Below are 21,468 nucleotides of genomic sequence, written 5' to 3'. Positions count from 1 at the left end.
AATTCGTAAGATGCAAACAGGTTTCAAACCCAGAACTGTGTGTGTCACCGCTAAGTTATGAGGCTTTTCCCAGCATTTATTGTGTACCAGCTATGAGCCAGAAAACTCTAAGAAGTGGATAAAAGGCCTAGATAAAAGGCTGGGAAGACAGTCGGGCACAGTGGTGTGACCTGTAGTCCCAGCTACTCTGGGTCTGAGACAGAAGAATTTTTTTTTTTTTTTTTTTTTTTGAGACAGAGGCTTGCTCTGTTGCCCAGGCTGGAGTGCAGTGGCTTAATTTCCGCTCACTGCAACCTCTGCCTCCTGAGTTTAAGCAATTCTCCTGCTTCAGCCTCCTGAGTAGCTGGGATTACAGGCGCATGCCACCACGCCTGGCCGAATTTTTTTTTCTTTTTTTTTTTTTTGGGGTAGAGACGGGGTTTCACTGTGTTAGCCAGAATGGTCTCTCTCCTGACCTCATGATCTGCCCGCCTTGGGCTCCGAAAGTGCTGGGATTATAGGCGTGAGCCACCGCGCCCGGGCAACAGGAGGATTTCTAGTAGAAACTGCCAATGAAAAAGAGAGAGAAGGATCACTTGAACCTAAGAGTTACAGTCCAACCAGGGCAACACAGTAAGACTCAGTCTCTAAAAAAATAATAAAGAAACACTGAGAGCATGGCTCATGTCTGTAATTACTGCACTTTGGGAGACCAAGGCGGGCAGATTGCATGAGCCCGGGAATGCAAGACCAGCCTGGGCAACATGATGAAACCATGTTTCTACGAAAAATACAAAAATTAGCCGGGCATGGTGGCACACAGCTACTTGGGAGGCGGAGATGGGAAGATCAGTTGAGTCAGGGAGGTAGAGGCTGCAGTGAGCTGTGATCACACCACTGCACTCCAGCCTGGGCAACAGAGGGAGACACTGTCACAGTGAATGAATGAATGAATGAATGAATGAATGAATGAATGAATGAATGGAGACGGGGAAGAAGTATACCAACTTTTTTTTTTTTTTTTTTTTTGAGACGGAGTCTTGCTCTGTCGCCCAGGCTGGAGTGCGGTGGCGCAATCTCCACTCACTGCAAGCTCCGCCTCCCGGGTTCACGCCATTCTCCTGCCTCAGCCTCCCATGTGGCTGGGACTACAGACGCCCGCCACCGCGCCCGGCTAATTTTTGTATTTTTAGTAGAGACGGGGTTTCACCGTGTTTGTCAGGATGATCTCGATCTCCTGACCTCCTGATCCGCCCATCTCGGCCTCCCAAAGTGCTGGGATTACAGGCGTGAGCCACCGTGCCCGGCACCAACTTTTAAGAAATGTTTTATTATGGGCTGGGTGCAGTGGCTCACGCCTGTAATCCCAGCACTTTGGGAGGCTGACGCAGGCAGATCATTTGAGGTCAGGAGTTCGAGACCAGCCTGGCCAACAGGGCAAAACCCCGTCTCTAATAAAAATACAAAAATTAGCTGGGCGTGGTGGCAGATGCCTGTAATCCCAGCTACTCCAGAGGCTGAAGCAAGAGGATCACCTGAACCTGGGAGGCGGAGGTTGGAGTGACCAGAGATAGCACCACTGCACTTCAGTGTGGGCAACTGAGTAAGACTCTGTCTCAAAAAAAAAAAAAAAAAAAAAGACCTAAAGGTTTGATTAGAGTCAGGACTGGGTTGAGCGCTGCCTAGCTAGTGTCGTGTACATACGTTAGAAGACACATTGCATTCATGTTTCCCTCTTTTGTGGCATTAGCAGCTGCTAATGAGCATTACCAAGCTTCATAATCCATTAGTGGTTACAAAATGGTGGTGTGCAAATTCCTTCTCTTATTTCTGGAATACATTTTTTTTCTTTTTTTGAGATGAAGTCTTGCTCTGTCGCCGGGCTGGAGTGCAGTGGCGAGATCTTGGCTCACTGCAACCTCTGCCTCCCAGGTTCAAGTGATTCTCCTGCCTCAGCTTCCCCCAGTAGCTGGGACTACAGGCGCGTGCCACCATGCCAGACTAAATTTTTGTATTTTTAGTAGAGACGGGGTTTCACCATGTTGACCAGGATGATCTCCATCTCTTGACCTCATGATGCGCCCTCCTTGGCCTCCCAAAGTGCTGAGATTACAGGCGTGAGCCACCGCGCCACCCAGCCAGATTACTTTTTTTTTCTTTGAGACAGGTCTTTTTTTTTTTTTAGTCAATCTCATTCTGTCTCAGCTCACTGCAACCTCCACCTCCTAGGTTTCAGTGATCCTCATGCCTCAGCCTCCCAAGTAGCTGGGATTACAGGCATGTGCCACCATGCTCAGCTAATTTTTGTGTTTTTAGTAGAGATGGGATTTTACCATATTGGCCAGGCTGGTCTCAAACTACTGGCCTCATGTGATACATCTGCCTTGGCCTCCCAAAGTGCTGGGATTACAGGTGTAAGACACCATGCCCAGCCTTCTTTTTTTCATTTCTTTTTTGTGTATTTATTTATTGTTTATTGGAGACAGAGTGGCTCTGTCACCCAGGCTGGAGTGCAGTGGCACAATCTCGGCTCCCTGCAACCTCTGCCTCCCAGGTTCAAGCAATTCTCCTGTCTCAGCCTCGTGAGTAGCTGGGACTACAGGTGCACGCCATCATGCCCAGCTAATTTTTGTATATTTAGTATAGATGGGGTTTCACCATCTACTGACCTCAAGTAATCCACCCACTTTGGCCTCCCAAAGTGCTGGGATCAGGAATTCCAGACCATCCTGGCCAACATGGTGAAACCCTGTCCCTACTAAAAATGCAAATTCTAGACGGGCATGGTGGTGCACGACTGTAATCCCAGGTACTCAGGTGACTGAGGCAGGAGAATTGCTTCAACCTGGGGGGCAGAAATTGCAGTGAGCCAAGATCGGTCCATTGCACTCCGGCCTGGGGAACAGAGCGAAACTTCATCTCAAAAAAAAAAGATAAATAAATAAATAAATGAAATTATCTGCCAGGCACAGTGGCTCATGCCTATAATCCTACCACTTAGTGAGGTCGAGGCAGGAGGATCATTTGAGCCCAGGAGCTCAAAACTAGCCTGGGTCACATAACAAGCCCGTCTCTATTTATTATTTAAAAATTAAGGCTGGGCATGGTGGCTCACGTCTTTAATCCCAGCACTTTGGGAGGCTTAGGCGGGGGTGGATCACGAGGTCAGGAGTTTGAGACCAACCTGGCCAATACGGTGAAACTCTCTCTCCAGTAAAAGTACAAAAAAACTAGCTGGGCATGGTGGCGCACACCTGTAGTCCCAGCTGCTTAGGAGGCTAAGGCAGGTGAATTGCTTGAACCCAGGAGACGGAGGTTGCAGTAAGCCAAGGTTGCACCACTGCACTCTAGCCTGGGCAATAGAGGGAGCCTCCATTTCAAAATAAAATAAAATAAAATAAAAAATTGGCTGGGCACGGTGGCTCACACATAGTAATCCCAGCACTTTGGGAGGCCAAGGTGGGTGGATCACGAGGTCAGGCGATCAAGACCATCCTGGCTAACATGGTGAAACACCGTCTCTACTAAAGAATATAGAAAATTAGCCGGACGTGGCGGCGGGTGCCTGTAGTCCCAGCTACTTGGGAGGCTGAGGTAGCAGAATGGCGTGAACCCAGGAGGCGGAGCTTGCAGTGAGCCAACATTGCGCCACTGCACTCCAGCCTGGGTGACAGAGCGAGACTCCGTTTCAAAATAAATAAAATAAATAAATAATAAATAAATAAAATATCATTCACCACTAAAATGAACCAGGGCTCTTCGGAAAAATGGTTGAGTCCAGGACTAGGGCAGACAAAATATAAGACAAGTAAGCCTGGAAGAGTTTGTTGAGCCAGTTAGTAAGGAAATGCTCCAAGATGGAATTAGAAAATCACCATTTGGGGCTGGGCACGATGGCTCACGCCTGTAATCCCAGCACTTTGAGAGGCCGACGCGGGCAGATCATGAGGTCAGGCGATCGAGACCATCCTGGCTAACACGGTGAAATCCTGTCTCTACTAAAAAAAAATACAAAAAATGAGGCAGGCGTGGTGGCAGGCGCCTGTAGTCCCAGGTACTCAGGAGGCTGAGGCAGGAGAATGGCGTGAACCTGGGAGACTGAGTCGAGATCGCGCCATTGCACTTCAGCCTGGGGCAACAGAGCAAGGCTCCGTCTCCAAAAAAAAAAAAAAAAGAAGAAGAAGAAAAAAAAAAAGAAAATCACCATTTGGTTGCCATTATGGTAATAACTGACTCAGGCAAGGGTCATCAATTGATGTCAAGTTCTTGGAAACTGATCATGTTGAGGAACAGGCTATTTAATTACTTTTGAAGTATCTCCCCAGAAAGCACTTATTAACAAAAGTGGAAAGTGGCTCATGCCTGTAATCCCAGCACTCTGGGAGGCTGAGGCGGGTGGATCGCCTGAGATGGGAATTTGAGACTAGCCTGGCCAACATGGTGAAACCCCATCTCTACTAAAAATACACAAATTAGCCGGACATGGTGGCGCGGGCCTGTAATCACTGCTACTCAGGAGGCTGAGGTAGGAAAATCACTTGAACCGGTGGCGGAGGTTGCAGTGAGCCAAGATTGGGTCACTGCACTCCATCGTGGGCCACAGAGTGAGACTCCATCGCAAAAAAGGAAAGAAAAAAACCGGTCGGGCACAGTGGCTCACGCCTGTAATCCCAGCACTTTGGGAGGCCAAGGCAGGCAGATCATTTGAAGTCAGGAGTTCGAGACCAGCCTGATCAACATAGTGAAACCTGTCTCTACTAAAAACACAAAAATTAGCTGGGCATGATGGCGTGCGCCTGTAATCCCAGCTACTGGGGAGGCTGAGACAGGAGAATGGCTTAAACTGGGGAGGCAGAGGTTGCAGTGAGCTGAGACCACGCCATTGCACTCCAGCCTGGGTGACAGAGTGAGACCCTGTCTCAAAAAAAAAAAAAAAAAAAATTAAAATTAAATAAAATATTAAAAACAACAACAACAACAAAAAAACAAAGTGTAACACACTAACTCACACTGGAGAAACTGGCAGACACCATTTGAACTAAGTTAGCATAATTGGTAGTGGACAAAATCAACATTGTATGCATCCTGAAAACACAATGTCACATCTGTTTCCTGCCACAAATGCAAAATCATGAGGAAGTGTTAGACAAATAGCAATGGAAGGACTTTCTGCAAAATTACTAGCCTGGAATTTTTGAAAAATATTGACGTCATGGAGAGAAGGTAAGATTGATAAAATGTTCCAGAAAGAGAGACTAAATTAGAATCATAACAACAAAATACAACACTTGATCCTGGGATGGATTAGGGATTTTTTTGGTTTTTTGACACAGGATCTAGCTCTGTTGCCCAGGCTGGAATGCAGTGGTGAGGTAATGGCTCACTGCAGCCCAGAACTCCTGGGCTCAACTGATCCTCTCACCTCAGCCTCCCAAGTAGCTGGGACCACAGGAGGATGCCACCACGCCTGGCTAATATTTTTATTTTATTTTGTAGAGATGAGGTCTCAGACTCCTGGACCCAAGAGACCTTCCTGCCTTGGGCTCCCAAAGAACTGGGATTGCAGACATGAGTCACTGTGCCTGGCCTGGATTTTGGATTTTTAAAGGACTTTATTGGAAACTTTTTTTTTTTTTTGGAGACAGAGTCTGGCTGTGTCACCCAGGCTAGAATGCAGTGGCAAGCTCTCTGCTCACTGCAACCTCTGCCTTGCAATTCAAGCAATTCTCCTGCCTCAGCCTCCTGAGTAGCTGGTATTACTGGTGCCCACAACCAAACCCAGCCAATTATTTGTATTTTTAGTACAGATGGGGTTTCACCATGTTGGCCGGGCTGGTCTCGAACTCCTGACCTCAAATGATCCAAGTGCTGGAATTACAGGCGTGAGCCACTGCTCCCGGCCATAGTGCAGTATTTTTTAAAAAATGGATCTGTCTTAGAGATGGGGGTGGGTGAGTTTACTATGTTGCCCACGCTGGCCTCGAACTCCTGGGCTCAAGTGAACCTCTTGCCTCAGCCTCCAGAGCATCTGGGACTACAGGCCCGCACCACCACGCTTGGCTAACTTTTAAATTTTTTGTAGAGACGGGATCTCACTATGTTGCCCTTCCGTCTCGGCCTCCCAAAGTGCTGGGATTACAGGCTTGAGCCACTGCGACCGGTTAGTCTCAAAAAAAAAAAAACCTTGTTGAATTCTGCAGCGGTTTTATTGGACGACAATGGCGGTCTGCAGGTGGCGCAGCAGCACCCCTAGTGCCTGGGCTGGGCTAGGGCGGGACCATTGCTGGGGGCGGAGCCGGAGCTGGGGGCGGAGCCAAGACGGGCAGGGGCGGAGTCAGCAGCTGCGGCGCAGCGGGGCCTGTGCGGCCCACGGCGTCCCTGCCGCCTCCGGCCCCGCCTCTCAGGGCGGGACGTGCGTGGCGATTGGCGAGTGAGAGCGAGAGGCGGTCGCTATTGGCCCGCGGCGCTGTCGGCTCGGCGGGCGGTGCCCGGACGCAGGTGCCGGCCGGAGCCGAGCTAGTGGCGCCGACGGGCCGGGCCGGGCCGGGACCCGGGCCGGGGCGAACGGAAGGGCCTGCGCGGCCGCCCGGCCCGGCCGCATATCAGGTAGGCATGGGCCTGCAGGTAGGGTCAGAGGACGCCAGTCCGCGGGCCGGCCCTGGGTTCGAGGCCGGAGCTCGGCACCCGGGCGGGACGGCTGGGCTCGATCCCTTGATCACAGCCTTCTCGGGGACGCGGGGACCCCAGTTCCCGTGTCAAGGCCGGTGGGAGGTCCCCGGGGTCCGGTACACAGTAGGCGCCTCTCCGAGCCTCGGTTTCCCCACCTGTGAAACTGGGTCATCCCATTGCCAACCTGGCGGGGCTTCTGGGAGGACTCAGGAGGTGGCTGGTGCAGAAAGCGCCTGACACACAGTAGGCAACTACTAAGTGGCCAATGCCCTTCCGCAACCTCCTTCTCAGAGCCTCTCTACCTGCAAAATAGTAAGTTATAATATAATGAGCCAGCCACTTTGCACAAACAGGATACCCTGGGCTATATGGGTGCTCAAAACAGCGTAATCAAATGGCATATTGAGCTCATGCAGTTCTTTTGAAACCATACTGAGTAGATGGAAGCACTAGAAATGTCCCCTGTTATACAGATGAGAGAGTCCAGGCTTAGACAGGTTAAGTGTCTTGCCCAGGACCACACAGCACATAAGAAGTAGAGGTGGGATTGGAACCTCGTTTCTCATGCAGTGCCTAAAGGAGCTGAAGGACACACAGGAGCCTCTCTATGGTAAGGGAAGAGGAATGAATGCAATGACAACCTCCACATTTACCCTAAAAAATACTAATTTTTTTTTTTTTTGAGACGGAGTCTTGCTCTGTCGCCCAGGCTGGAGTGCAGTGGCATGATCTCCCACTCACTGCAAGCTCTGCCTCCCGGGTTCACGCCATTTTCCTGCCTCAGCCTCCCGAGTAGCTGGGACTACAGGCGCCCGCCACCACGCCCAGCTAATTTTATATATATATATATATATTTAGTAGAGACAGTGTTAACCAGGATGGTCTCGATATCCTGACCTCGTGATCCATCCGCCTCAGCCTCCCAAAGTGCTGGGATTACAGGCATGAGCCACTGTGCCCGGCCAATAGTGAGCTTTTATTGAGCACTTACTGTGTGTGCCAGGGGTTGACTGTGTGGCCTCTCATCAACAGCTCTGTAAGCTGATGATAGTAATTATGATAGGAGCTAATAATTAATTTCTTAATTTTTACTAATTTATGAACTACATATTATGACACCCCCTCTTTTTTTTTTAGATGGAGTCTCTCTCTGTTGCCCAGACTGGAATACAGTGACACGATCTCAGCTCATTGCAACCTCTGCCTCCCAGGTTGAAGCGATTCTCTCACCTTAGCCTCTCGAGTAGTTGGGATTACAGGTGCCCGCCACCATGCCTGGCCAGTTTTTGTCTTTTTAGCAGAAACGAGGTGGTTTCACCATGTTGACTGGGCTGGTTTTGAACTCCTGGCCTCAAGTGATCCACCTTCCTTGAGCTCCCAAAGTGTGCAAAGTGCTGGGATTACAGGCGTGAGCCACTTCGCCCGGCCTATAACATTTATTTTGTGGATGAGAATACTGAGGCTGAGAGAGTAAAACAGCTGCCTGAGATCACACTGTCCTCTGATTCCTCTGCCCTCTGTTTCCTACCTTCAGGAGAAGGAGCCTGGGCAGGTATGGAGAAGACTGGGGGGCCTCAGTCCCACCCTAAACAAGCCTAGCTAAGGGTGAGCTTTACTTGATGAATTCAGCCTGGAGGCTCCTTCTCAGGAGACCCCTCCACAGACAGAGTCCACCAGCTCCATCATTAGAATGAGGCCCAGAGAAGCAAAATGACTTGAACCAGGACACTCAGCATTGGTGGCAGAGCCAGGAGGGCCAGGAGTTAAAGAACCCAGGTCTCTTGAGGTCCAGATCCACTCCCTGGACTGTTTTAAGTTCAAGTTCTGACACCACCCCTTCCCAGCTGTGTGACCTTGGGAAGGTAGATGCCTCTCTCTGAGCATCGGCCTCTTCCCCCATCACAGGGTGTAGTTATTGGTTTGTTGTGAAGACTCAATGAGATCTATCTCCAGGCCGTGCGTGGTGGCTCATGCCTGTAATCCCAACACTTTGAGAGGCCAAGGCGGGCAGATCACTGGAGGCCAGGAGTTCAGGACCAGCCTGGGCAACTTGGCAAAACACCATCTCTACAAAAAAATACAAAAATTAGCTGGATGTGGTGGTGTGCAGAGCTACTCAGGAGGCTGAGGTGGGAGGATTACTACACTGCCTTCCAGCCTTTTGGGTGACAGAGTGAGACCCTGCCTCAAAACAAACAAACAAACAAACAACAGAAGAAAGAAAAGAAATAGGCCAGGCGCGGTGACTCATACCTGTAATCCCAGCACTTTAGGAGGCTGAAGTGGGTGGATCACGAGGTCAGGAGTTTGAGACTAACGTGGCCAACATGGTGAAACCCCGTCTCTACTGAAAATACAAAAGTTAGCAAGGTATGGTGGTGGGTGCCTGTAATCCCAGCTACTCGGGAGGCTGAGGCAGGAGAATCCCTTGAATCCAGGAGATGGAGATTGCAGTGAGCTGGGGCCACTGTACTCCAGCCTAGGCGACAGAGTAAGACTCTGTCTCAAAAAATAAGAAAAAGAGAAATGACTATAGTAGCAACTAGAAATGCAGCAGCTCTGGGCTAGACACAGGGCCAGGGCCAGGTGCTGGGGACAGCAGGAGGCAATCTGACAGGGTCCCTTTTTTATAGAATTCACTGCAGGGTGGAACAACAGACATGGCTAAACACAAAGATGAATAAGTAGAATGTTTCAGACACGGACACATGCCACGAGGGGAATCAAGTGGACCCCAGTGGCACTTGATTGATTGAGACAGGGTCTTGCTCTGTGGCCCAGGCTGGAGTGCAGTCGTGCAATCATGGCTCACCGCAGCCTCAACCTTCTGGGCTCAAAACGATTCTCCCACCTCAGCCTCCTGAGTAGCTGGGATTACAGGCGACACCACCACACCCGGCTCATTTTTGTATTTCTTGTAGAGGCGAGGTCTTGTTATGTTGCCCAGGCTTCTCTCAAACTCCTGGGCTCACATTATCCTCCCACCTCAGCCTCCCAGAGTGTTGGGATTACAGGCATGAGCCAATGCGTCAGGCCCCAGACAGCATAGTCGAGAAGGCTTCTCCAGGAAGGTGACCTTTGAAGGAGACACTTATAACAACTGTTTCGAGTTCAGTGAGATGATGACTATGTATGGAGATTGCTTGGCACAGTATCCAGTTCTTTTTTTTTTTTTTTTTTTTTGAGATGGAGTCTCGCTCTGTAGCCTAGGCTGGAGTGCAGTGGCCGGATCTCAGCTCACTGCAAGCTCCGCCTCCTGGGCTTACGCCATTCTCCTGCCTCAGCCTCCCGAGTAGCTGGGACTACAGGCGCCCGCCACCTCACCCAGCTAGGTTTTTTTTGTATTTTTTAGTAGAGACGGGGTTTCACTGTGTTAGCTAGGATGGTCTCGATCTCTTGACCTCGTGATCCGCCCGTCTCGGCCTCCCAAAGTGCTGGGATTACAGGCTTGAGCCACTGCGCCCGGCCTCCAGTTCTTGATAGATAGAAGCTGCTGGTATAATTTTGGTGGTTGGCAGGCCTTGCATTAGCAGATTTACCTGTTTTTGTTTGTTTGTTTGTTTTGTTTTGTTTTCTCCCTGATAGAAGAAACATTAGAACATCCTATACAGGAGCTGGGATAGTTCCTGTGATATCTGGTTATCTGCAGAAATGTAAAGACCAGGCCAGGGGTGGTGGCTCAAGCCTGTAATCCCAGCACTTTGAGAGGCCGAGGCAGGCAGATCACTTGAGGTCAGCAGTTGGAGACCAGCTTGGCCAACATGGTGAAACCCTGTCTCTACTAAAAAATACACAAATTGGCTGGGTGTGGTGACACACAGCTGTAGCCCCAGCTACTCGAGAGGCTGAAGCAGGAGAATTGCTTGAACCCAGGAGGCTGAGGTTGCAGTAATCGGAGATCACACTGCTGCATTCTAGCCTGGGTAACAGAGTGAGACCATGCCTTTTTTTTTTTTTTTTTTGGGATGAAGTCTCGCTGTCACCCACGCTGGAGTGCAGTGGCCTGATCTCAGCTCACTGCAAACTCCGTCTCTGAGGTTTAAGCGATTCTCCTGCCTCAGCCTCCCAGGTAGCTGGGATTACAGGCGCCCGCCACCATGCCCGAGTAATTTTTGTACTTTTAGTAGAGACGGGGTTTTGCCATGTTAGCCAGGCTGGTCTCGAGCTCCTGACTTAAGGTGATCTACCCGCCTTGACCTCCCAAAGTGCTGGGATTACAGGCATAAGCCACCACGCCTGGCCAAGACCCTGTCTTTTTTTTTTTTTTTTTTTTTTTTTGAGATGGAGTTTCATTCTTGTTGCCCAGTCTGGAGTGCAATGGCGCGATCTCGGCTCACCGCAACCTCTGCCTCCCAGGTTCAAGCGATTCTCCAGCCTCAGCCTCCCAAGTAGCTGGAATTACAGGCATGTACCAATATGCCTGGCTAATTTTTTTGTATTTTTAGTAGAGACGGGTTTTCTCCATGTGGTCAGGCTCGTCTTGAACTCTTGACCTCAGGTGACCTGCCCACCTCGGCATCCCAAAGTGCTGGGATTACATGTGTGAGCCACCACGCCCGGCCAAGACCCTGTCTTAAAAGAAAAAAAAGGAAATTGTAAAGACCTATCCTCAGAGGGGCTGGGCTGGAGGAAAGGACGCCTCTGCCCGCCTTCCCGTAAAGAGCCCAGCCGCTTCCCCTTTGGCCTCTGAGCTGAAGGTTCTGGTTGCAGGGACTTGGGAGGAACAGCAGCAGGCACCCTGTGTCAGGCCCGGCCACTGCCCTGTGGGTGTTATCTCAGGCCTGCAGTCTTCCTCTTGGGCCCCTGCCTTTGGGTAATACTTGCTTATCTGGCCTGTGGAGGCTGGACTGTGATGCTCTGGAGAACACATGAGGCCAGGAAGGCTGCGGGCTGAGCTTTTTAGAGGGCATTTATCCAGCGGTGAACTGTCCTAGCCCAAGAGTTAGTAACTGCTCCCCCATTCCTTCACCTCCCCACTTTGGGGCTCAGATTTTTTTTTTTTTTTTTTTTTTTTGCTTTCTTTTGTTTTAGAGACTGGAGACTGGGTCTCGCTCTGTCACCCGGCTGGAGTACAGTGGTGTGATCATAGCTCACTACAGTCTTAAACTCCTGGACTCAAGAAGTTGAGGCTCCCTCCTCAGCCTCCCAAGTAGCTGGGACTATAGGCTTTCACCACCAAGGCTGGCTAATTACAAAAAAAAAACCTTCAGAGAGACAGGGTCTCTCTATGTTGCCCTAGCTCGTCTCAAACTCCTGGCCTCAAGTGATCGTCCTGCTTGGACCTCCCAAAGCGCTGGGATTACAGGTATGAACAACTTCCCCTGCTCTGGGGCTTGGATTTTGATTGACAGTTTAAAAGCTGACTTGGGGTGGGGGTGGGAGTACTTCGGTGAGTACCTGATTGCCTCTCTTGCTTGGACTTTCTGAACACTTTAGGAGATGCGGGGGCTCTGAACATGGTAACTCTTGGGGTTTGGACAAGCTGGGGACAGAGATCCTTGGCTCCAGGGCACCTGTATTGGCTTCAAGGAGGTCTCCAGAAAGGGCTCTTGTTCCTTCAATGACATTCTCGGCTGGGCTGGGTACAGTGGCTCACACCTGTAATCCCAGCACTTTAGGAGGCCGAGGCGGATGGATCACCGGCGGTCAGGAGTTTGAGACCAGTCTGGCCAACATGGTGAAACCCCATTTTTACTAAAAATACAAAAATTAGCTGGACGTGGTGGCTCATGCCTGTAATCCCAGCAGTCTGAGAGGCTGAGGCAGGTGGATCACCTGAGGTTAGGAGTTCGAGACCAGGCTGGCCAACATGGTGAAACCCTCTCTCTACTAAAAATACAAAAAAATAGGCCAGGCATGATGGCTCACGCATGTAATCCCAGCACTTTAGGAGGCTGAGGCAGGGGGATCACAAGGTCAAGAGATCAAAACCACCCTGGCCAAAATGGTGAAACCCCATCTCCACTAAAAATACAAAAATTAGCTGGGCGCGGTGGTGTGTGCCTGTAGTCTCAGCTACTCAGGAGGCTGAAGTAGGAGAATCGTTTGAGTCTGGGAGGCGGAGGTTGCAGTGAGCCAGGATCGTACCATTGCACTTCAGCCTGGGCGACAGAGCTGGACTCTATCTCAAAAAAAATAAATAAAATACAATAAAAATAAAAATAATTAGCTGGGCGTGGTGGTGGGCCCCTGTAATCCCAGGTACTTGGAAGGCTGAGGCAGGAGAATCGCTTGAATCCAGAAGGTGGAGGTTGCAGTGAGCGGAGATCGCACCATTGTACTCCAGCCTGGGCGACAAGAGGGAACCTCCATCTCAAAAACAAAAAAACAAAAAACAAAAAATATAAATAAAAATACAAAAATTAGCCAGGCGTAGTGGTGCACGTCTGTAATCCCAGCTACTTCGGGGGCTGAGGCAGGAGAATCACTTGAACCCAAGAGGTGGCGGTTGCAGTGAGCTGAGATCGTGCCACTGCACTCCAGCCTGGGCAACACAGCGAGACTCCGTCTCAAAAAAAAAAAAAAAAAAAAAGAACTGGTTCTGATACCGTATCTGGAAAGGTGGAAAGGTGGTATTAGTTGAAAGGTAGTCCTGGCCCTGGAGGCTTTGAGGGTAAGAGCAGGCCTAGCTTTTCTTGTCTTCTCTTTTTTAGAGACAGGGTCTCACTCTGTGGCACAGGCTGGAGTGCAGTGGGCACCATCATAGCTCACTGCAGCCTCAAACTCCTGGCTCAGGTCATCTTCCCACCTCAGCCTCACAAGTGGCTGGGACTATAGGCCTGTGCTACCACGCCTGGCCAATATTTTTGGTTTTCTTTTGTAGAGCCAGGGTTTCACCATGTCACCTAGGCTGGTCTCAAACTCCTGAGCTCAGGCAATCTGAGGCAGGCAGATTGTCTTGAATCCAAAGTGCTGGGATTGCAAGTGTGAACCACTGCTCCTGGCCTAATTTTCTTGTTTTTTATAGGGATAGAGTCTTGATGTGTTGCCCAGGCTGGTCTCAAACTCCTGGGGCTCAAAAAGTCCTCCTGCCTTGGCTTCCAAAGCACTGGGATTATAGACGTGAGCCACCACACCTGGCCAGGCCTAGCTTTCCTGTTTTTTTTTTTTTTTTTTTTTTTTTTGAGACGGAGTCTCGCTCTGTCGCCCAGGCTGGAGTGCAGTGGCGCAATCTCGGCTCACTGCAAGCTCCGCCTCCCGGGGTTCACGCCATTCTCCTACCTCAGCCTCCCCAGTAGCTGGGACTACAGGCGCCCGCCACTGCGCCCGGCTAATTTTTTTCTATTTTTTAGTAGAGACGGGGTTTCACCATGGTCTCGATCTCCTGACCTTGTGATCCACCCGCCTCGGCCTCCCAAAGTGCTGGGATTACAGGCGTGAGCCACCGCGCCCGGCCCCTGTTTGGTTTTTTTTTTGAGACAGAGTCTTGCTCTGTCGCCAAGGCTGGAGTGCAGTGGCGTGATCTCGGCTCACTGCAACTTCTCCCTCCTGGTTTCAAGTGATTCTCCCGCCTCAGCCTCCCGAGTAGCTGGGACTACAGGCGCATGCCACCATGCCCGCCTAATTTTTTGTATTTTTAGTAGAAACGGGGTTTCACCATGTTAGCCGGAATGGGAAGCCTAGCTTTTCTTTTTCTTTTTTTCTTTTTTTTGTATTTTTAATAGAGACGGGGTTTCACCATGTTGGCCATGATGGTCTCAATCTCTTGACCTCGTGATCCACCCTCCTCAGCCTCCCAAAGTGTGGAGATTACAGGCATCAGCCACTGCGCCTGGCCAGGGAAGCCTAGCTTTTCTTAGGAGTGTGAGAAATAATACAACCCAAGCTCCTGCTATACACCAGCCTCGTGCTGAGTTAATGCATCGTCTCCTTAAATCCTTACTGGCCCCACAGAGGCCCATTTTACAGATCATGCAAACTGAGGCTCAGAGATGTAAATTTTCTAGTGGTCCCTACAGCCTTGACAAGAGACTCAAACCTTAGTCCATCAGGCTCACTAACCTTGCCCCTAACCTCCGCACTGGCCTGTTCCCAGGCTCCTGGGACCATGGGCCTCAGGCCCTGAGGATACAAGGCTCCCTGTGGCCATGACGACGGGTGACTGCTGCCACCTCCCTGGCTCCCTGTGTGACTGCTCTGGCAGCCCTGCCTTCTCCAAGGTCGTGGAGGCTACGGGCCTCGGACCGCCCCAGTATGTGGCACAGGTGACTTCGAGGGATGGCCGGCTCCTCTCCACCGTCATCCGTGCCTTGGACACACCGAGGTGAGTGGTGACCGCGTGGATGTCCTGGCCTTTGCTGCGTCTTCTCTCTGGGCCCAGTGACCTTCTCCCAGCCTGCGGTCAGAAGTCCAACCATCAACAGAGGGCCAAGTGGGTAAACAGAGAAAGAGACACAAACAGTTATTGCCTTGTGGAAACAGAGGCCTAGCTTTGGCCAGGTCTGATTCTTTAGGAAAAGCTGAAATTCCAGATTATTATGTGAAATCTGAAGGTCAAATGTTGGCAAGTAACACACTTTTGGGAGGCAGTATAGGGGGTGGTCAGGAGTGTAGGCTGTGGGCTCAGTGCCTGGGCCCTGACACTGAGTGGACACCTCCCTCTCTCCCAGAGTGACCTGGGACAAGTTAGTTCATCACTGTATCTCTCTCTTTTTTTTGAAATAGAGTCTCATTTTGTTGCCCAGGCTGGAATGCAGTGGCACAATCTTAGCTCACTGCAACCTCTGCCTCCCAGGTTCAAGCCATTCTCCTGCCTCAGCCACCTGAGTAGCTGGGATTACACGCACCCACCACCACGCGTGGCTAATTTTTGTACTTCTACCAGAGACGGGGTTTCACCATGTTGGCCAGGCTGATCGCAAACTCCTGACCTCAGGTGATCTGCCCGCCTTGGCCTCCCAAAGTGCTAGGATTACAGGTATGAGGCACTGTGCCCAGCTTCTTTTTTAAAATTTTTTTTTTTTTTTTGAGAGAGAGTCTCGCTCTGTCACTCAGGCTGGAGTACAGTGGTGTGATCTTGGCTCCCTGCAACCTCTGCCTCCCGGGTTCAAGCGATTCTCCTGCCTCAGCCTCCTGAGTAGCTGGTTCTACAGGTACATACCACCACACCCAGCACCCAGCTAATTTTTATATTTTTAGTAGAGATGGGGTTTCACCATGTTGGCCAGGCTGATCTCGAGCTCTTGACCTCGTGATCCACCCACCTCAGCCTCCCAAAGTGCTGGGATTATAGGCATGAGCCACCGTACCTGGCCCCTTCTTTTTTTTTTTTTTTTTTTTTTGAGGCAGAGTCTCACTCTGTCGCCCAGGCTGGAGTGCAGTGGCACAATCTCGGATCACTGCAACCTCTGCCTCCCGGGTTCAAGGGATTCTCCTGCCTCAGTCTCCTGTGTGGCTGGGATTACAGGAGTGAGCCACTGCTACTTTTTGTATTTTTAGTAGACATGGTGAGCCACTGTACCTGGCCCCCATTTCCTTCTAATCTGTATCTTTTGCATTATTTCCCTGCCAAAATGTCATGGGCAAAGCCCATTTTCTTAGCGCAGCATCTGAGGGGAGCAGTGCACACAGCACAGCCGCCTAGGGTACTCTGCCCTGGAGTCAGACTTCCTGGGTCCCAGTCCCAGCTGCATAGACTCCTGACTGTGCAAGTTTGCAGAAATGAGTTCACTCCTCTCATCCTCCATTTTCTCATATGGAGGCAAAAATAGCACCTGATGGCCAGGCATGGTGGCTCCTGCCTGCAAAATCCCAGCACTCTGGGAGGCTGAGGCAGATGGATCACTTGAGCCCAGGAGTTTGAGATCAGCCTGGGCAACATAGGGAGACCCCATCTCTACCAAAAAAATACAAAAAATTAGCCAAGAATGGTGGCATACACCTATAGTCCCAGCTACTCAGGAGGCTGAGGTGGGAGAATTACTTGAGCCTGGGAGGTCGGGGCTGCAGTGAACCGTGATCACATCACTGCACTCCAGCCTGGGTGACAGGGTGAGACTCTAGCTCAAAAAAAAAAAAGGGCTGGGCACAGTGGCTCACGCCTGTAATCCCAGCACTTTGGGAGGCCAAGGTGGGCGGATCACAAGGTCAGGAGATCGAGACCATCCTGGCTAACACGGTGAAACCCCGTCTCTACTAAAAATACAAAAAATTAGCCGGGCGTGATGGCAGGCGCCTGTAGTCCAAGATACTCGGGAGGCTAAGGTGGGAGAGTGGCGTGAACCTGAGAGGCGGAGCTTGAAGTGAGCCAAGATTGCGCTACTGCACTCCAGCCTGGGCGACAGAGCAAAACTCCATCTCAAAAAAAAAAAATAAAAAAAGCACCTTCCTTACAGAATGAGACAGATAAATCCAGATATTGCTCTTAGAATAGTACCTGGTACATAGTAAGCGCTCAACAAATATTGAGGCTTTTTTCCTCTCTTCTCTGAATTTGTTTTGTTTTGTTTTTTTGGAGACAGTGTCTCACTTTGTCACCCATGCTGGAGTGCAGTGACATGATCTCAGCTCACTGCAACCTCTGCCTCCTGGGTTCAAGTGATTCTCCTGCCTCAGCCTCCCAAGTAGCTGGGATTACAGGCCCCCCGCAACCAAGCCCGACTAATTTCTGTATTTTTTTTTTAGTAGGGACAGGGTTTCACCATGTCGGTCAGGCTGGTCTCCTGACCTCAGATGATCCACCTGCCTCGGCCTCCCAAAGTGCTGGGATTACAGGCGTGAGCCACTGTGCCTGGCCTCTTCTCTGAATTGGCTCTCCCACACTTTTTCAGGGTTTCCCAGAACAAGCTCCAAACTGACGTGGTTCTTCCTGAAGATTCTCGTCCCTTCTGTTTCCCTGAGTTGGTTTCCGGAGGAGGGGTTCCTTTTTTGTTAACTTTGTTTGTATGTGTATGGGGGGAGGGTGGGATCAGGGTATAGGTTCAGAAAGGAGGGAGGCAGGCATGCCCTTTTACCATTGCAGGAGGAAATAGTCCAGGGACAGAACTGTTGAGAAAGCAGCCATGAACAGCCTGTTGGGCTCTTTTTGAAGCAGCCCGACCCCACCCGGCAGCATGAGAATCTGAGAAAAGGATAGAAAACAGTCATTTCCAGGCAGGCACAGTAGCTTATGCCTGTAGTTCCAGCACTTTGGAAGTCCAAGGCTGAAGGATCGCTTGAGCCCAGGAGTTCAAGACCAGCCTGGTCAACATAGTGAGACCCCCCCTCTGTAGAAAAAGTTAAAAAATGTTAGCTGTGTGGGGTGGTGCCGCCTGTAGTCCCAGCTACTCGAGAGATTGAGGCAGGAGGATTGCTTGAGCCAGGGAGTTCGAGGCTGCAGTGAGCTGTGATCGCACCACTGCACTCCAACCTGGGCAACAGAGCCAGACCTTTTCTCAAAAAAGAAAAGAAGGCCTGGCGTGGTGGCTTACGCCTGTAATCCCAACACTTTGGGAGGCTGAGGCAGGTGGATCATTTGAGGTCAGGGATTCAAGACCAGTGTGGCCAACATGGTGAAACCCCGTCTCTATTAAAAATACAAACATTAGCCAAGCATGGTGGCACATGCCAGTTGTCCCAGGTACTCAGGAGGCTGAGGCAGGAGGATAGCTTGTACCCAGGAGGCAGAGGTTGTAGTGAGCTGAGATCGCACCATTGCACTCTAGCCTGGGTGACTCAAAAAAAAAAAAAAGAAAAGAATACAGTCTCTCCGAGAGGAAATCGGCATTGTCTGGAAAATAGCTCTTCTTTGTGCGACCTCACAGTCTGCCTTCTGGCCAGAAATGTTTGGGAAACAGTGACTCATGGCTGGATGGCCTCTGGGCCACGCCTCCTGCCTCCTGAGCTACCCTGGGAAGGACCCAGCATCCCTAGAGACTGGGCCAGGGCTGGAGACTTCTGAGGAAGCTTTCCGCAGATGCTTTTTATTTCTGTTTCCCCCTCACAAGGGCAGAGGAGCAGGTGAGCACTTCTCTCTGGACACACAGGTTTCTCAGGTAGCATGGGCTTCAGGTATGGTTAGATCCGGGAGCCTCCAAAGATGTCCTTATGAATCTACCTTTCCCTGTCTCTTGGCTCTGCTCTCCTCTGTGCTGGCATCACTCACAGGTTCCACACAGAGACTAGGTAGCTGCCAGGAGCTCCAGGCTTATGTCAGCCTTGTGGCCTACAGTTCCGGAGTTTACGGGGAAACAAAGAATTTTAGGAATAGATTGTTGGTGACTCTGATGGTATCATACAAGCCTGAGTTGGTCGCCATGAGCAGGAGTGTGTGCTGTTCTATTTTCTTTTTCTTTTATTCAAATGCTCTCACTCTGTTGTCCAAGCTGGAGTGCAGTAGTACAATCATGGGTCATTGGAGCTTTGAACTCCTGGGCACAAGTAATCCTCCTGCCTCATCCTCCCAGGTAGCTGGGACCACAGACATGCACCACCTTGCCAAGCTAAGTCTTTAAAAAAAATTTTGGGGCCGGGCGCGGTGGCTCACACCTATAATCCCAGCACTTTGGGAGGCCAAGGCGGACAGATCACGAGGTCAGGAGATCGAGACCAGCCTGGCCAACATGGTGAAACTCCATCTCTACCAAATACAAAAAAAAAAAAAAAATTAGCTGGGCGTGGTGGCACGTGCCTGTAGTCTCAGCTACTTAGGAGTCTGAGGCAGGAGAATCGCTTGAATCTGGGAGGCGGAGGTTGCAGTGAGCTGATATCACACCACTGCACTCCAGCCTGGTGACAGAGCGAGACTCCGTTTCAAAAAAAAAAATGTTTTTTTATACAGTTGAGATCTCACTATGTTGCCCACACTGGCCTTGAACTCCTCGGCTCAAGTGATCCTCCTGCTTCAGCCTTCCGAAGTGCTACAATTACAGGCATAAGCTACTGCGCCTGGCCTGGTGTTCTGACTGGTCCAGCCTGAGGCCTGAGGTCATCAGGAGTGTTGTCTGCTCTGCACTAGTTCTTGAGGAATTTTTTTTTTTTTTTTTTTTTGAGGCGGAGCCTTGCTCTGTTGCCCAGGCTGGAGCACAGTGGCGTATTCTTGGCTCACTGCAGCCTCTGCCTTCCAGGCTCAAGTGATTCTCCTGCCTCACCCTCCCCAGTAGCTGGGATTACAGGCACCTACCACCATGCCTGGCTAATTTTTGTATTTTTAGTCGAGATGGGATTTCACCATGTTGGACAGGCTGGTCTTGAACTCCTGACATCGTGATCCGCCCACCTCGGCCTCCCAAAGTACTGGGATTACAGGAATGAGCCACCTCACCCAGCTGGTCTTTGAGGATTAAGAGTTGAGAGTGGGGGACCGGGTGCGGTGGCTCACACCTATAATCCCAGCACTTTGGGAGGCCGAGGCAGGCGGATCACAAGGTCAGGAGATCGAGATCATCCTGGCTAACATGGTGAAAACCTGTCTCTACTTAAAATACAAAAGCACAATTAGCCGGGCGTGGTGGCGGGCGCCTGTAGTTCCAGCTACTCGGGAGGCTGAGGCAGGAAAATAGCATGAACCCGGGAGGCAGAGCTTGCAATGAGCCGAGATTGTGCCACTGCACCCCAGCCTGGGGGGAACAGAGTGAGACTCCATCTCAAAAAAAAAAAAAAAAAAAGAGTTGAGGGTGGGGAAGTTGTGCAGGATAATCAGGGTGGGTATTTTAGGAAAATTTGGAGAGGACATTGGGGGGCGGGTATAACAGATGCCCATGTTGGGTCTGAGAGGGTGTTACAGGTTCCCTGGGAAGGGACCACATCACTGCACCTGTGGGAGTCTGGGAAGGCTTCGCAAGGTTACCTTCCCTGCATCTCCTTCCCAAAGGGAAGGACATTTGGAGCTGGGCATTGAAGGGTGAGTAGGAGTTCACCAAATGGCAGCATGGGGGAAGGGTGAGCTTGTGATCCAGTGGGTAGTGAAGCAGGTATAGACAGAAAGCCCAATCATTGCTCACGGGTCCTATCTCCGTGTCCAGTGACGGTCCCTTCTGCCGGATCTGCCACGAGGGAGCAAATGGGGAGTGCTTGCTGTCCCCGTGTGGCTGCACCGGCACGCTGGGTGCCGTGCACAAGAGCTGTCTGGAGAGATGGCTTTCCTCATCTAACACCAGCTACTGCGAGCTGTGCCACACGGAGTTTGCAGTGGAGAAACGGCCTCGACCCCTCACAGAGGTACCCTTGAGAGTGTGAGACTGTGGTGGGCAGCGGGGAGAGGGCAGACCTGGGGGCAAAGGCAGGAGCTGCCCTGGGCAATCTGGTGGTCTCCCCAGGGCAGACCCCCTTACCATTTCTGTCCACCGGGTGGGTCTGCTGACGGTGTGTCGGAAACCAGGCCTGGGGTTTAGGAGTCAGTCTTTCTCTTTCTTCTTCTTCCTTCTTCTCCTTCTTCTACCCCTTTTTTTTTTTTTTTTTTTTTTTTTTTTTTTTTTTTTTTTGAGACAGAGCGTCACTCTTGTTGTCCAGGCTGGAGTGCCGTGGCACGATCTCGGCTCACTGCAACCTCCGCCTCCCAGGTTCAAGCGATTCTTCTGCTTCAGCCTCCCGAGTAGCTGGGATTACAGGCGTGTGCCACCGCCCAGTTAATTTTTTTTGTATTTTTAGTAGGGATGGAGTTTCACCATGTTAGCCAGGCTGGTCTCAAACTCCTGACCTCATGTGATCCACCCACCGTGGCCTCCCAAAGTGCTGGGATTACAGGCATGAGCCACTGCGCCCGGCCTATGTCTTTCATTGGCAGAGATTTCCTGAGCACCTCCAGCATGCCCAGCACTCCGTTAGGCACTGGGGACCCAGCCACCAGCCAGACACATAGGGCCGGGCACTCATGGAGATTAAAGTCCAGTAACTTTAATTTGG

At 50.8% G+C, this 21,468-nt stretch overlaps 1 protein-coding gene across 9 annotated transcripts in view; it reads left to right on the top strand.

The window, feature by feature from the left end:
• The window catches only part of MARCHF2 (membrane associated ring-CH-type finger 2), a 67,148-nt gene that overhangs the window by 34,273 nt on the left and 11,407 nt on the right, over positions 1-21,468 (top strand). The window contains exons 1-5 of one of the 9 annotated variants that reach the window (XM_073017000.1): positions 6,456-6,585; positions 7,786-7,859; positions 11,680-11,953; positions 14,684-14,911; positions 20,589-20,784. In XM_073017000.1, coding sequence (XP_072873101.1) covers positions 14,736-14,911; positions 20,589-20,784 — 372 coding nt within the window. In that variant the 5' untranslated portion in view covers positions 6,456-6,585; positions 7,786-7,859; positions 11,680-11,953; positions 14,684-14,735. The other 8 variants (XM_037992393.2, XM_073017002.1, XM_037992392.2 and 5 more) reach the window with 8 other exon arrangements.

Source organism: Chlorocebus sabaeus, chromosome 6, assembly GCF_047675955.1.
Source record: "Chlorocebus sabaeus isolate Y175 chromosome 6, mChlSab1.0.hap1, whole genome shotgun sequence".
NCBI classification, from domain to species: domain Eukaryota; kingdom Metazoa; phylum Chordata; class Mammalia; order Primates; family Cercopithecidae; genus Chlorocebus; species Chlorocebus sabaeus.
This window is presented reverse-complemented; position numbering and strand designations above follow the sequence as displayed.